Raw genomic sequence first — 17,457 nt, 5'->3', positions numbered from 1 at the left:
ACACTATCATGCAGAACTGCAACCGCCGCTTTGGTCGCAAAATATTAATGCGAACATATATGCACTCAAAATGTATTTTCTCAAAACGTTTTTATTTTCCCCTTGAAATCTTTGAACCTTTTTGATGCCAATACTAAACACAACGTGTGCATTGTTCATTTTCTTTACCGACTGTTCATTTTCTTGAATAGGCAGACTTCATTGCTGATAGTAAAGTAAGGCTAACTATACATGGTTCAATATTCTATTCTATACTATATGGCATGGATGGAGGGATATCCACTGTCAGATATTATATTCAGCAGCCACAGCTGCCGGACTACTGTGGCGCTACCAAACCTATTAGATGCAGTCACTGCTCAGCTCAGTTTTTCACCTGGCTCAGTCGATTTTTAAATCGCTTAATTTTAAGCCGATTCAGCAAGAATCACCAGACATTCAAGCTGTCAGTGGCCAGCCTTAGAGCTGGGTGTACCTTTACAGCTTTGTTATCTACAACACTCACCTAAAAGGAACCTGTTAGGACTGTCAATGCTGATTAGTATTTGAAGACTTTGAAGGGACTGCACTGTCCGTGTAATAGCTAGTTTGTTGCCCAGAAAAGCAGAATGAGAAAGACGTTATTACTTGCTGCAGGCCCAGGATTTTTTTTTTTTTTTTTTTAGAAAGATCCCCCACCCCTTAACAACCCCAGGTAGAGATGTTTACATCATTGACTTTTGTCACTTTAATGCACTGATGAAGGGACCCTGTGTGGCCCCGAAACATTGGCTATGTGATATTTGTAACAATTTATTTGAATAAACAGACATTATGATTTGAACGTCATCTTATGAATGCTGCTAATCCTCCACATTATTGACGAGTCTTGCCTGGAGTCCTACTAAAAAGTGGAATTTTTGTCTCATCTTAAACATCTCTGCTGGTTGTAATGGAGTTGCAAAGACCTGTGATGGGTATGTTAGGTGGGGAACTGCACGCAAACAGACATACACAGATGGTACACTTGCTCTTCCAGAGGGGGTTTCAACCACCCATGTTCATTTTACCCCTTTACTTACCATTACCAGTAACACAAGAGGACATGTCAGGTCTTGCTGAGGCGGTAAAAAAATCGAAACTGCTTGGGTGAACACCAGAGGGTGGGATTACCCCTCCCACAATGAGATTTCCCTGCAGTAGTTTGTGTCTATGCCCCTCCCACAGTGGTGAGATTTCCTTGCATAGTTTGTGTCTGCTACTCCCACAATGGTGAGATTTCCTTGCAGTAGTTGGTGTGTCTGCCCCTCCCACAATAGTTAGATTTCCCTGCAGTAGTTTGTGTCTGCCCCTCCCACAAAGGTGAGATTTCCCTGCAGTAGTTTGTGTCTCTGCCCCTCCCACAATAGTTAGATTTCCCTGCAGTAGTTTGTCTCTGCCCCTCCCACACTGGAGAGATTTCCCTGCAGTAGTTTGTGTCTGCCCCTCCCACAAAGGTGAGATTTCCCTGCAGTAGTTTGTGTCTCTGCCCCTCCCACAATGGTGAGATTTCCTTGCATAGCTTGTGTCTCTGCCCCTCCTACAATTCCATTATGAACAGACTGACATACTAAATCTCATTTTCTTTTAATATCATTACAATATGTGTGTTGTACTTCTGAGGTAAAACAACAGACTGACTTGACAATTGTGTATGTTAGAATCTTTATTTGAAGCATAAAACATTTCCATACAAAGTATTTGTCTTCCCTGATGTGATATTAAATTATAAAAAAAAAAAAAAGGTAAGGCCCTCATGCTACAACAAAGAACATCTTTGTCTTGGTACCTTTCAAAAAGTGGATCAGTAGCACTCTAGTTTACAGAAATCAGATTTAGAGCCCAACCCCAGGCAAAACTTTCTCTTGTGTTTTGGATAGAGTGAGGAAGGGTTAGAGCCTTTGCAGATAGGAAATCACTCCAATAATTAACAATCACTCTGTCAGGACAGGAAGTGATCGGAAATCTCTTTGGTGGGGAGACAGACAAAACAACATTTTTAGCAGTAGTTCAATATTGAGGAATGGTTAAAACCTCTGATAATTAAAAAATATATATTTTTATTACTGTCCGTGCCTTTCCATCCTGGTGACAATCGTGTGTCCCCCTCCTCCCATTACTTGCCCTGGTGTCAAAGGGACATGAAGTGAGACACCAGCTGAGCCACAGGAATGAAAAAGAAAAAACAAACGGCTGGAAAAAAACTATATTTAAAAGAGAACTCATCAGGTCACGTCCTCTTGGCAATTTTTGGTTTTCATCTAAGTTGTTTGTATTGGAGGCACAAACATCCAGCAACCTCATCTCCTAAAAAAAAAACTAACCACCACCACGGACTCTGGGGGTGTCTGTTGTACCATGATATACACATTGTACAGCATTACTGTGTATTCTGAATAGCACAATAGCAGCAGACCAGTGGCATCTGAAACCTGCCCTGATGTGTTCACATCAAGTCCTTGGTGGGCTACATCTCAAAAATCAAAAACTGATGGCTAGCTTTTCTGCAAAACAATCCAACCAAAATCATAATGCAGGTGCACAATGACGCTAAGGAGTCATTATAGCCCATTGTTGAATTTTGAGTGGTGTTCACCTTTAAGTCCAATACACCAGGTCCATAATGGAAGGGAATGAAGGTGAGAATGTATATGTAAGGCACCTCAAATTAAAGTCCAACTGGCCAAAATTGATTATATTTGTTATATATGGATTATATTACAATGTCACTTTCTCCAAGACCATCCTCCACAGGAGAAACAGGAACTCTCAGGAGACAAATACACCCTCAGATTTTTAGGGTACTGTAATTCTTGTGCCACGTTATAACTCCTAGTGAACCGTACGGTCAAATTATTCAAGTGTAGCTAAGTGAAAACCCCTTAAAAGCTGTTGGTGAAGCTGAGACCTCGACGAATGGACACAATACAATACACAGTGCACAATTTGGTTCTGGGAGACCTGCTCACCCAAAGCGGTGCTGGCATTCAGCACAAGTTCTCCCTTACTTTTCTATGCTGATCAATCAGCGACTTGTCCTGCAGAAACTTTCCAACATGTTGAGACAACCTCGAGTGTTTGGGTGTAGGTGTTAAGCTCCCTTAGCCCCTCTGTTGTCACCCCATACATTTAATAGCGAATCTGTAACAATAGCTTTAATTTGACAGCATATGACCACACTAATCTATGAAAAGAATAATAAACAGAACAAATCTAAATAGTCACTACAGTAAAAAAAAAAAAAAAACCTTCACCTTTAGAATTTTCATTTAGACCCTATAAATTGGAATCGATCTTGACAAGTGTGTTTACATTGATTTCCTGGAAGCCTGTGTCCACATTTCATTCGGCCTTCCTAATATTTCCATTTGTAGTTACACAGAAGAGCAGAGTGATGAGCCCAAGTAAGGTAGCACATTCCTGGTACCCCTATGAGCACGATCCTCCCTGCTGGCCACTGGATGGTGCAGACTTTTGTTGTACAGTCTTGTTACAAAGTTGCTCAATTAATGTTCCATAAGCAGGGCTGATGGACTGATCAGCCAACCAACAGATCAGTAGAGTGCACAGCTGCAGTCTGCACAACCCCGTGGCCAGCTCCCTCACTTAGACCCCATTCACACTGAGCGACATGGAAATCGCGCGACTTTGAGCTCAATGTGAACGGGGCCTAAGGCATGCAAGGGCCCAGGCTATGTTCTGTCACTCATGATCCGCCTGAAGAGCAGTTCAGTGACTGGGGTCACTGCAAGGAAGCATGGGAGATGTGGTAGAAGAGCCATAAGTACTAAAAACCAGCAGCTGCAGCTACACAGATGGGCTGGAATTTGCACACATTAAAAATAAAAAATAAAAGAATTCCAGCAAAATTATTAATCAGCGATTAACATTCTTTATGAATGCTTAGGTGCTGTTGTATAAACGTTCCACCCAGCCTATAGTTGGGCAAATGTCATACACATGGCATTCCTGCTACTAGATGGAGCCGAGTAGCTCCTTGGCTCCACCTAGTAGTTGGCATGCCTATGGAAGTGGAGGATATGTTTCAGTGTCTAGATACAAGCCAGCTAAGCTGTGGCATGCTTAAAGTAAAAATGTGATTTTTCAGTCTAAATCTAGCCGCATTTTTAAACACACATCCTACATAAGTACAGGAACTGCAAACAGTTATCATTAAGGGCCCATTAACACTGGTGTGTTGCCTTAATCCGTTAGTGTGTCTAGCACGCTCTATCACACCTAGTGTGCAATGTGCATTGCATAGCCATTCATTTCAATGACACCCCAAGGCACTGCACAGAGACCAGGCATTGCAGTGTGGCGTACTGCAATATCGTGTGTTGTGATGAAAAAGTAGCACATGAACCGTGTGCTAGGTGGGTTTCCATTCATTTGAATTGCAATGCAATCCCAATACCGTGCTTTGAGCTTCTGTGAGGAAAAAGTAGCGCATGCACCACTTTTTACCCACCGCAACATATGGTATAGCAGTACTGAGTGTTGCCTGCAACGCATGCCCATCGGCTGGTGTACAGTTGTGTTATTCAAATGAATGGCAATGCACCTGCACACAGCTATCGGTGTTGCGTGGTAACGTGCAATTAGCGCAATGCTCCAATGTTAATGGACCTTTAGTCTGTCAAAAGCCTCAGGGAACAGAAGGCAGGGTGTACGATCTTGCCAATGCATGCATCTTTGTGCATATTCGCAGAAGCACTAGTGTTAATGATAACTACCCAAACACATGCCGATTTATCCCTACATCAGCATGTGGTGCAAATTTTTGTTTAGTAGGCCGGTCACATTTAATCAAACATTCGTATGCCTTAATGCACCTCATAGGAACAGAAAGCACAAAAGCAGTAATATTCGGAATTTCAAAACACAGAAACAGAGACTGCTCAGTACTAATTGAAAATCAGTGTACAATCAGTTACATAGGTTCAGGGATCATGGTTGCTGTGCGATCATACATGCGGGTTCCCGGTGCCTGCTCTGGTTCATTTGTTTTAATACATTTGCTTGAGTACAGAGGAGTCTCTATCCACTTGCAGCTTAAGCAGTCACATGTCAGACCTGCGGACTATTATATCCTATGGACACAAGCGCCAATCTTTAAAACTCAATAAAATGTTCCTTTCTTTTTAAAAACTGACTAATTTTCAATTACGATCACTTCTTGTTCTTTTCAGCCTTAAGCTGGCCACACACCTTACAATTTATCTGCAGATTTTCTGTGGTCAGATGGAAAAGGTGGAACAGATTCCTCCATCTACACTTAACTGTGTGGATGGAGTAATCTCCACTCGGTCCAATCTGTTGCACTTTTTCCATCTGACCACAGAAAATCTGCAGATAAATTGTAAGGTGTATGGGCACCTTTATATACCACTTGCCGTTCGATCCTATTTTTTTTTACAATTGAATAAATATTTTTTCCCCCCACACACCATGAAATAAAAATCATTGAACACACGAACATTATAATGGTAGCCAATAACATGCTCATGCAAGCATACAGCACAAGTCACAATTTCATTAGATCTGACAAGATAAAAAGATTTAGTTTCAAACTGACTGGAAACTCTGATCAGAAAACACTGCAATTGTCCTGGAATCAGATTAAAACACAGGGAATGAAATGGGAAATCGTATCATCTGATAACTGATCTTCCTATATGTGAAACAGGTGTGTGCATTTAGCAGGTCTTTTCTGCCCGTGCGTGCCCGCTAGCCCGTGCGTGCCGTCCGTCCGTTTTTTTACTACGGGCGGACGGCAAGAGGTTAATAGAACCCATTAGGACAGCAATATGGGAGGTACTATTGACTTGTTTTTTTAAAAGGTGCAGGCCAAATGACTATCATGCTGATCCTGACTTTATTACTCTGTGAGTTGCCGACTTGAAACAAGTAGGTAGGACAGTAGTTCTGACTTCACTAGGTGTATGCTTGGCGAGTGCCATGGTGAGAATGTTGGCTCCAGAGCAGGCACCTTCAAAACAACTCATCAAGGCAACTCCCATATTTCCATCCTCACAGGTTCAGTTTAATCTAATCAAGCAGGCTTGGATGTTAAAACACAACCAGAGACTGTTCCTTCCCAGCTGCAATCTAACCATCCGTCCAGCAATTTGCTGGCAGGGGAGCCACATTTGGCACGTAAATACAAGCGCAGTTCAGTCTGGTACTGCAGCATAAATGTAGAGAATGCATGGCTTAGTTGCTTGCTAATACTGAGGCATTTTCCATGACATGATGCCTTGTCACATTCTCATGGCCATCAGGAAGGTTGAGTAGAGCAGCCAGTGGGAACAAGGCCTAACTGCATGTTCTTAAGTCTTCCACACAGACCCTCTGATGTTTTCACATCTGACTTTCTAAGGCAATAAAAATGAACTGATAATCCCCACTCTGGTGGTCAAATGCACCAGTCAATGAATACTGATTTTAAAAAAAAATCTGCAAACTGATTCTATTAACCAAAGCCCATTAACACCGGCCCTCATTGTCCTGGCGATTATGGTCACGGGGACAAAAAATAATGGGGAACCCAAAATGTTACAGCTGCCACCTGAATAGGAGGTGAAGGAAAGTCTGCCACTAGGGACACCCCTTCAGGTGACAACTGTTTAGAACAAGTAGACATTTGGTGTTGCTATGAGGTCCACTATACAGACACAATATGGTCTCTTGTTATCAGTGTAATATCAGGCATGTAGGAAAATGTTATCCTCTTTAGGATGCAAACTTTATACCTGTATACAAATATGAATAAATCTGACCATTCCTTACATACATTCATTTACATCAATAAAGCTATCCATACCTAGTCAGTTCTTCTAAACAGACATGTGAGAGTTTTGGTTAGATGGTAACATGTTGGTTACAAATGATGTTCTTGCATCTCATGTTTACTAGCAGTGAGATATTGGAACTCCTTGCTTCTCTTTCTTCCCATGGTCTCTCTAACAGGATCTGACTCGTTATGCTGTATGGCATCATAAAACAGATGCCGAAAAGGCAGACAAACCAACTCTGCAGTGGAGCTGGGAATGCAGGCACAAGATTCCACAACAGATGGCTTGACCTGACAATCTCCCCCAAAAATTGGGAAAAAAAAAAAAAAAACTTGGGTGGACTGACCCAAACATTAAAAAGAAACCTGTGCCGAGACAAGTATTGCCATGGCTTTTGCTGACCACCTCCTAAAAAATGTTAGTGGCCTAACTGCCTCTCACATTACTATACGGACCCAAAATAAAAAATGAAGCCAGTGAATCATAGTAAAATAAAAACTAGTGATCTGCAAATTTCCTCTCGGTCAGTGGCTCAAAGTACTACTGAAGTTTCCCAACTGCCAAATACAATATGGCTACACATATGAATGTCTCACAAAGCAAAACATAGTCTTCTAATAAATTAGTTTGCACTGAAAGCACTCACCAACCTGCATGAAGAGGAAACACAAACACACATAATATACACAAAGGGGAAAAAGTTTGGTCAAAACTGTAATACTCAGATTAACATTAAATCCCACAAATACCGGCCTCCAGGCTCCTCCGCTTCCTTTCACAAAAAAAGGGCTTTGCTAGACTTCACGGCCCAAAATCTTTAATCCTCCTCTTTTTAATTTAAAAAGAAAGAAACAACAGGAGTGACTGATGTCATTTCCTTTGTTTAAATTGGGAATTACACTTCCATGGAAAAAAAACCCCAACAAAACACTTTGGCAAACAAATTCTCAAAGAGTTGCTGAATACATCATGGTGGATGGTGACTCCCCAGAAAGTGTGTGTGTGTGTGTGTGTGTGTGTGTGTGTGTGTGTGTGTGTGTGTGTATATATATATATATATATTCCTGAGAAACCTAAGTAATAATTTCTTATGCTTAATGTTGCTGAGGACAATCAAGCTCAGGGCCAATACATCATGAGCACAGCGGTTTTGGAATCAAAGACTGACGTCAATGCAAACATTGTTTTTTCTGAATTTTCAAAAAGTTCACGAGCTGAAGGGAATGTCACGTTGTGTTTTACAGCAGGCAGCCCCTCAAATTCAAGTTATAGATCTGAAGCATGTCCAAGCTGGTGGTAAAGGCCACAAGACTCTAAACAAAGGCTTCCTGGATGGACATATTAAAAACTCTTCAAAATGGCCTAATTGCTATGTTTGCCACAGGTTATAAAAAATAGGCAATTTGAACAAGCCACAAATACTTTGCTCAGCAGCACCGTCAGAACAGTTTAAGGAGTTAAAATGTAGATTAAAACATATCCCTGATCACCAGACTTGGTTCTGCAAATAGTACAAAACGCTTGTGGTCTTAAGTCAATGGCGAGACACTTTAAATTAAAAAACAAAAACATACACACACTTATACATAAGGTCTGTTGTATCTAATTTTCCACCGTCTCGAGCGGACTCTGAAGAAAAAGTACATAACCATAAGGAATAATGAAGATGTTATATAAAGGACCACACAAAGACTCATATCTATGTTGGAGAAGCCAATGCCTAGAAAAGTGACAGGCGTTTTGCTGTCTTCAGGATGCTGGTTGGAATTTTTGCTTCTGTTTGGTTGATTTTGAATTAACTTGTCTAAGAATTCAGGTCTAGGGTGATTGCGATGCTTGTCTTTTTCGGAGTCGTTATCGTTTCCTAGACTTTTTGTAGGGAGTTTGTCACTTTTTCCATCTTCTAGGTCATACCGTTCAGTGTTTGGGTCAGCATACTGCAGGGAGATGTATTTGCTACCATAATGTTGCTTAAGAAAGGCAAGAACTTCCTTTTCATTCCAGCTATGGACACCACCCTCCTCTTCATGGCATGCGGGGCAAAGGTCAGGTGTTGGCCACTGGACTTTTGGGCTTTTCGGGTCTTCACTCGGCGCGCCTGCATGAAGAACGGTACATTAGTGTGAGCTATTAGTATACCACAAATTATACTGGCAAAACATAGAACAATATTCTATATGATGAACAACATTATCAAAGTGAAAAAAACAAACATTTTGGAATATAAAAACTGTAAAATCCTAGGAGTACAGAAATCAAATAGGTGCCACCAACTGCAACAACATTTTACAATTATTGTCTATTTAATAAAGCAATAAGGTAAAGATTTCCTGTTCCCAGTCAGGCATAGCACAACCCTATGGTTACTCCCCCAGCACCATGGTTTATTTGTTTTAATTTTAGTACCTTAAATGAATGGAGAAGCATGAATCTAATCAATTCCTCAAAAGGACAGGGCTAGAAGAGTTTGCTACAAGTCAAAACTGTGCGTCACTGATCCCTTTCCAGGGGGCCTACGTTTCTGCTCCCTTTACGTGCATGTTGCTGCAGTGGTCTGCTCAGGTTTTGCATCCAGCGCCTGCCCAGGAGCCAAGACAAGGAAAAAGATTTTGCAGGTCATTTTTCCCCAGTGCCCCTTGCCTGGACTACTGTATTTGAGGACAAAGAGCTATCACTATGAAAACATGGTAAGCACAGAGAAAGCTGATAAAAGGGGAGTGTGAATAATTTTTTCCTTTCCTGGGCAAGTGCAAAAAGGGGTGTTATGCATCTGCCACTGACATACTGATGCACCACATAATGTGTACACATCATGCAATACATATGTTACTGCAAGAATACTATATTGCTTCTTATGCTCTTATTCCCCACAGCTATCACCATTTCAAAACTTGTTTTTCATTTTAAAAAAAAGGGATTTTTACAAGCAAACTGGTTTAGTTTTAAGCATGGAAGATTTTACTTTCTGTAAACATGTCCCTTATAGTTTTATAGCAAACACGCACACAGAAAATACAGCTATAGTGCGCTTTGTGCCCTCTAAGGCCCCATTCACACTGAGCGACATGAAAATCGCGCCATTTTCCATGAGCGATATTGAGCGACTTGTCCCTATTGGGCTGTATGCAATCAGGAGCGAAATCGCTCGAAAAAAGGGTCATGTAGGAGCGACAAGCTACAGCGACGAGCTACAAGCGATATTGAGCGACGAGATGTGAACAGCTCCGTTGAAATGGATTGGAGAAGCTACATAGAGCAATATGTGGAAATATGAGCAATATCGCTGCAAAAATCGCTTGATAAATCGCTCAGTGTGAATGGGGCCTTAAGCCAAGTGCTAAATATGTATTGAACTAAATGGTTGAACACAGAAATGGCAGTGAATATAAAGGTAATGTCAGCTGCAGCATTGTTCAGTGGTGATGAAGCAGACTTTATTTATTTTTCAGTATTTGCACCTACAATCGAAAACTTCTTAGTAATTGTGTACCTAGCAAACACTCCATTTTATAATTCTAATAATGAATTGTAAATTAATTGCAAGAGGTAAATAAAATGCAAGAGATGGTAAATTGCAATTTTCACAGGTTAGCTACTGTGCCTATGAATACGTTTTAACCATAATGGTAAGAAATATCTTCTGAAAAGGTGTGCAGTAAATTGCAGTTGAGCATGAGGTAAAAATGCAAGCAACCATAGATCTCCTCCCACTAGAAAAGCATATTTAGTGTTGAAAGCATTCATATTAATCATTTTCAGGATAAAAGCATGCAGCCAGCAAAATCCATTATTGTGCAATCATTCAGAGCTCAATTTTTGAAACCTGCTGTTAAAAAACCTAAACAAATGCAGCAACCTTGCATTTAAAATGTACACTTCCAGCTGGTAAAAACAGCACGGATGCATGAACACAGGCAAAACCTTACCTGCTAGGAGATTTCAATCACCCTGGCACAGCCCAAGTATCAGACCAAACTGCTGTGCATTGCCCTTTGATTACTAGCTGTCAGGTGTTCCAGGAAGACCTAAATATGAGCCTGAGATTATACATACTGAATTCTGCTAATCATGTACACCCCTAATCACTCCAAAAGAAAAATTACGCTTCAGATCTTTCTCCAGTTGGTTGTACCACAAATATTACATTCAAAGTGATATTGATCTGAAGGTGAGTGTTTGCACTCAACAAATAGCAAAAGGCTGCAATTCTTTCTGAAAGCCTTGCTGGATCAGTTGTAGGGGATCATGGGATGTTTTTATAAACCTCAAGTTAACTGAGTGGACTTTTAGATTGAAGCAAATTTGTTCCCTGCCCAGCATTAGCAAGCCAATTCAATTGTTGCCTGGCGTTATTCTTTAAAGCTTGTTACATGAAATTCTGCTCTTAAACAATTCCATGATTTAAACAATCATAAATATAAAGCAACAGACAACCCCAAGTGTGTGTTTATTGCTATTTTTGCTGATGTCAACATAGCCACCCTTAGTGTCATAATGAGGATTGGGAGGGGACCTTTATGTACAGTAAATGCTGTGCCACACAAAAGGCTTCTTGGCCTTTTGGCTAAGAACAAGTGTAGTATCTGTTCTTATCAGTTATTGGAGGGGAAAGGATGCTGCCACCTATGGAAAGGGGTGGATGCGTCCTAGTACCCTCTGACGTAAAGGTGGGTGTTGGATGGGGTTCGGTCCACTGCCAGTTGCGTCAGGCCCAGAGTATCGGGTAGACCCTAGACAGTGGGAGGGCCCCTGAAGGCACTACCTTCTGATGTGAGCGGAGAACCACAAGGTCTGGCCGGAGGGTTGGGAGGCGGCAGAGCCCGTGGTGTTGTGCCCCCTGGGGGTGGCGTCCCAGGGGTGCTCAGAAAGTCACTTGGGTGTGGGACCCCACATGACTCACTGTGCACATGGACACACACCATATTGCATATTCTGCACTTCGCCTCCGAGACAGGCCTTATGGCTAGTCCGGGGCAATATTTTTGCGCTCCGGCACCCTAGGGCCTGTCAGCGTGGTGCACTGGCAGTCTTTATTTATTTATTGCACCTCATGCACGATTGGCACGTTTTTTGTTTTTGAAATTTGACCCACAGATTGCTTAGGGTGCAGGTACCTTCGGGGCCTATTCCTGATGCTGGGGAGGAGGTTCTGTGCCCTAATATAGGGTTCTCTGCCTCCTCCCGAACAAGGGGGTCTCTCTTCGGGAGAGCCCCCTACCTAGTACTTGGAGGGACCTGTTCCGGCAGGTCCCCGAAGGATCGGGGCCTGCCAGCCTCCGGGTTGGTGGACCAAAGTATCTCAACCCATCAAGAGCCTTGCGCCCCAGGGGGTCGGGAATTCGAGGTCCCTTCTTTATTGAAGGACCAAGCATCCTTGTGCACGTTTATGTGTGCTGTAATTTCACGGTTCACTTTTTTTGTTCACAGGGGGAAGTTTGTTCCACGGGCTCTTAAAAAAAAAAAAATCTGTTCTTATTTGTCGGGGACAGAACGGCCGCCATCGCCTACGGAGAGGGTTAGATGGCGGCTTAGTAATTCCTGGTGTAATTGGTGGGTGCCGGAGGAGGTTCAGGTCTCCACTGGAGTTTTAGACCCTTGATAATGGGTTGGCTCCAGTGGAGGGATCTCTGAAGGTGCTATCTTCTGATGGGAATGGAGAAAAGCTTGGTCTGGCTGGAGGGCGGCAGAGCCTGTGGTGCTGTGCCCCCTGGGGGTGGAGTCCCATGGGTGTTCAGAACATCACTAGGGTGTGGGACCCCACAAGTGACTCACTGTGCACATGGACACGGCACTATTGCATTTCTCTGCACAACGCCTCTTGGACAGGCCTTATGGCTAGTCCGGGTAATATTTTTGCACTCCGGCCCCTGAGGCCTGTCAGCGTGGTGCACTGGCACTTTAGATTTTTTTTTAATCGCACTACATGCACGATTGGCACTTTATTTTTCCTATTTTGACCCACAGATGACTATGGGTGCAGATTCCTTCGGGGCCTTTTCCCGAAGTTGGGAATGAGATTCTGTGCCCTCATATAAGGTTCTCTGTCTCCTCCCACCCAGGGGGTCTCTTTGGGAGATCCCCCCAACCTAGTACTGTGAGGGACCTGTTTCGGCAGGTCCCCAAAGGATCGGGGTCCGCCGGCCTTCGGGTTGGTGGACCATAGTAATCCTAGCCCGTCAGGAGCCTTGCGCGCTGGGGGGGGAGCTGCATCGACTTGGGAATGACTATAGGTGCTAGTATTTAAATTGATAGGCTGCAGTCAGATACATGTTCCTTTAGCCCCAACTAATACGTTCAGAATCATTTTATTTGCATACCAGACAGTCTATTATTGACCACGTTGTGTTTCTGCCATAACCACAGGGCCGCTTCGTCTGCAGTTTTCACAGTGTCTATAGACTCTTTTGCCATCGCTTCAAAATGCTGCGCACACTCACGACAGCCGAAAAATTCCCAGATATACCTCCTCATGACCTTCAGCACCGCATGGGGGTCACCTTGCAAAGCTAAGGGGAAATTTTAAAAAACGAAAAAAAAAACATAATTCAGCATCCAAATGTAAATCGGCTCCAAAATGTAAAGCAAATATTAAACCAAAAAAAGTCTAGTTAAGTATTCATTATAAATATATGTATTTTTTAAAGCACAATTAGTATAAGAATCTGAAAATATTCACTTAAACTGTAATCTTCTGCATAGTAGCACTTACATTGTAAGTAGAAGGGTACACCAATCAGTGTTTTTTTTGCAATGCACAGTGCTGTTTGTCCAACACCTAAAGTGTATTTCCAAATATGGGATAAAACCTATTTATATTGTTACATGTTCCCATTCACATAGCATAAGCTAAAAAAAAAGTTTCCTGTGGTTTAAATTGCTTTTACTTGGATTAGTTTCTTGGCTTCTTAAGGGTTAAAATTGCTACTTGCTTCTCCATCTTTGTAATGTTAGGGGTTGCGAGGGGTGAGTATTAACCCTGTCGGTATTGTGTATTTCATTATGATTTATAAAGTAGATTTTGAACACTGTCTGACCTAACAAAGGGTTTAAGGATCAGAATCCTAGTTCTGTATTGCATGTTAAGTTAATGAGAAACGCAGTCTACAGATTTCTGTCTCAAGTCTTTCTACAAGGACATGTCAAAAAGGTGCTCATAAAGAAATATTTTGTAAAAAAAATAATTTTCATTATCATTATGCTGTGTAAACAGAAACACAAACATATACAGGGGTTTTCTCAAATTTGACTTCACAAATGGAACACACACACACACACACACTTTAAGATGACTACAGGAATGGCCTCCTCCGAGTGGTGCTGCCCCATCAATAACCACACAGAAGGCAGGTCAGTGAAGAAGCTGGATCACCAAATGGCAAGAAAAGGGAGGTCACAGACCTGGCTATGCTATATAAAAGACTGTCTGGGTCACAAGGCGTTTTAAACAGCATTAGAAATGTTCTGGTGGCTAAAAGTACAGATATGTATATTTCACTGTTGACAAAGATCAGTTATAAAGCCACGTAATGTTGAACTGGTTGCCAAGGATGCTGCTGCCCGATAACCAGTTAGTGAGACAGACATCCCCTTGTATACTGCAGCAAAAGACAAAATATGGTAGCTTCTTGCATTAGCACAGGCAAGGCCAGATAGCAATAAAGATATAAATGTAGAATGCGTCAAAGTCTTTATATGATGCCCAAAGGACTGAATTGCAGATCTTGTGCATCACTGCTGAACTAGCCTCTCGTTTTCACATCATGATTAAAAGGACAACAATAGGCACTGCTACAACATGCCATCGTAACCAATGCTATGGAGGCAACTGGAACGAGGAGCTGGCAGCTTGTCTTCCATCTAATGGCTTGGCATAATGCCAATGCCCACTTTAGTCAAATCAATATTTAACATCCTTGAAGCAGTAATGTTTTGCTGTGTCTATCAGGAACGGAAGCGGGAAATATGAGAGGGATGGCCAGTATCAGGATTCCGGAATGGAGGCTTTGGTTTCAGCACAGACAAAATAGGCTTGATGGAGAGATAACGAAGTAGTTGGGTACAAAATGGCATAAGAAGAGACCCAGAGCACAGTGCTGTTACTATATACATCTGGTATATTGCAGTCATACAAACGTGTTACCTGCCACCATGCTGTTGGTCCCCAGTGTTCTTGTAAACATGAAAAAGTGTCAGTGATGTCACTGGTCACTAGTGAACATTAGCTCAGTTATGTCATTCTAAAAAGCAGTCAGTCATACAACTCTAAAATAAAGCATGAATTAAAATGCATCTACACCAAAAACCTTTTTTTTTTTGCATAGAATGGGGAAAGGTTAGAACCTGTGTCAGGTTTTTTTTTGCTATCCAAGACTCCATCAGAGAGATTTGTCCACACTTTCTGTTCTAGTGACAACCTTTTACCAGACAGGATGTGAGGGAAACTGACAATCAAAAGCCAAAAGCGGGTCTAGCCTTCCCTACTTAACAAAGCTGAACTTCAGGTATACATTATTATGCATGCTTACATTGGTCCAGCTTGGCCCAATGAAAGTTTGCCTATCCTATACCCGAGTGGGCTACTGGTAACCTGTAAAGCACTGTAGTAGCTGGAGCTTCTCAGCTTCCAGGTCCTGGTACTGTGCGGCTTCCCCACTGCTGTGGAAACACAGGGGGTCCCTCACTCAGGACAGTGGCCATTCAGAGAATGCCTAGTATTTTTTATCAATGAACACAAGGTGTTCTTTTGTTGTGCCAAGCAAGTGACCCCGTGTTTTCAGAGCAGAGGAAAAGCCACTTTGTACCATACAGCAATGTGGTAGCTCTTCAATAGATCAGCCAAAAATTGGATATAGATATACTTCAATGCAGATTTGGGTTAAAAGTCACTCTGAATTCTCTCGAAAATACAAAACTGGGGAAAAACTACAGCTTTAAGAATGGTTATTAGCAGAACTTTTTCCATATTATAATACAGTAATAATTAATTTCATCTCTCCATCTCCACAAAACATATTGCTATATTGTTTAATAAAAGCTGAACGCATTCTCCTCTGCTCCAACATGTCATGTCAGGTGATTGAGTAGACACACAAATAAAATGTTGGATGATAAGATTATGGCAGATTAAAAGCCGGCATTAAAGAAATGCTCCAAAACAATTTTTAGAAAGAAAATTAAATCAGCCAATAGCTCAAAGCACAGACAGTCAATTCTTTCAAGAGGAAATAGTACTTGATGCAGAGAGATTTATGAATGCCAGACCAGAGACACATAATGAGCACAGTCCGTAGAGAAATAGTGATTACATTTTAATGAAGTATTAATTCGAAACTTGTCCTTTTCTACAATGATTCTGAAATAAATGGAAAAGTTTTAATTGAACCCTGGGCAATCTACAAACGTGTTATTTTTCAAAGCTATCATGTTGTCAGGCAATAGACAGTTCTATTCCTTTAAAAATGCAGGTTTAAGCTTTTGAAAAAGGTAGCCCACTTTGTCTTTGGTCAACAATTTATCTTTATAGGGAATGTGCAAGGTTATTTTATATATTTTTGGCTAATTTTTTTCATTGGTTTTAACAATATCTTCAAAAGGTAACCAGTACAGTGCAAATGGATGCACAGAACAAACTTTCATACAGTAGAGGTGCGTGTATATATACACAGTACATTCCGAAAGTATTCAGACCCCCTTCACTTTCTTCAATTTGGTTACGTTGCAGCCTGATACTACAGTTGTTTAAATTCTTTTTTCCCCTGATTAATCTACACTCCGTACCCCATAATGACAAAAGGAAAACAGAATTTTAGAAATGTTGGCAAATGCATGAAAAAGGAAAAACTGAAATATCACACTGGCATTAGTACTCAGACTCTTTGCACCAACACTTTAAATTTAACTCAGATGCCTCCCATTTCTCTTGATTGTTGCTGAGGTGTTTCTACACCTTGATTGGAGTCCAAGTCCACCTGTGGTAAATTAAATTGAATAGATTGGTTTGGAAAGGCACACACCTCTCTTTAGAAGGCCTCACAGCTGAGCATGCATACTGTATCACAGCAAAAGCCGTGAGGTCAAAGGAACTGCCTGCAGAGCTCAGAGACAGCATTATTGCTAGGCACAGATCTGGGGTAGGCTACAAAAAAAAATTCTGCTGCACTGAAGGTTCCCAAGAGCACAGTGGCTTCCATAATTCTCAAATGGAAGAAGTTTGGCACAACCAGGACTCTTCCAAGAGCTGGTCGCCTGGCCAAACTGAGCAATTGGGGCGAGGGGTCTTGGTAAGAGATGACCAAGAACCCTATGGTCTGACTGAGCTCCAGAGATTCTTTGTGGAGATGGGACAAAGTTGCAGAAGGGCAACCATCACTGCAGCCCTCCACCAATCTGGCCTTTATGGCAGAGTGGCTAGACGGAAGACTCTCCTCAGTGCAAAACACATGAAAGCCCACTTGGAGTTTGCAAAAAACCTGAAGGAGTTTGAGAACAGTACTGTGCTGGCTATCCTGTGGCAGCTGAGACGGCAAGACTGAGTGCAGCATTCCTGTCTCACTGTTCACACGGAGCAGCCTGGAGAAGACATTTTCGGGCCTGCTCCCTGCTGAACTGAACTAATTTGCCAAGGTACTGGGTCCCCCAGAAG

General features: G+C 41.9%; 1 protein-coding gene across 1 annotated transcript in view; it reads right to left on the bottom strand.

The window, feature by feature from the left end:
• Nucleotides 1-8,008: 8,008 nt before the first annotated feature.
• The window catches only part of QSOX2 (quiescin sulfhydryl oxidase 2), a 50,503-nt gene continuing 41,054 nt past the window's right edge, over nt 8,009-17,457 (bottom strand). Inside the window, exons 11-12 of the mRNA XM_018564067.1 lie at nt 13,133-13,321; nt 8,009-8,913 (exon numbers count right to left, since the gene is read on the bottom strand). Of these exons, the coding sequence (XP_018419569.1) occupies nt 8,396-8,913; nt 13,133-13,321 (707 nt within the window). The 3' untranslated portion in view covers nt 8,009-8,395. The remainder of the gene's footprint in view (nt 8,914-13,132; nt 13,322-17,457) is intronic.

The sequence above is a fragment of the Nanorana parkeri genome, unplaced genomic scaffold (assembly GCF_000935625.1).
Source record: "Nanorana parkeri isolate BGI_ZX_2015 unplaced genomic scaffold, ASM93562v1 scaffold719, whole genome shotgun sequence".
NCBI lineage: Eukaryota > Metazoa > Chordata > Amphibia > Anura > Dicroglossidae > Nanorana > Nanorana parkeri.
The sequence above is the reverse complement of the archived record's forward strand: the minus strand, read 5'-3'. Positions and strand labels throughout refer to the sequence as shown.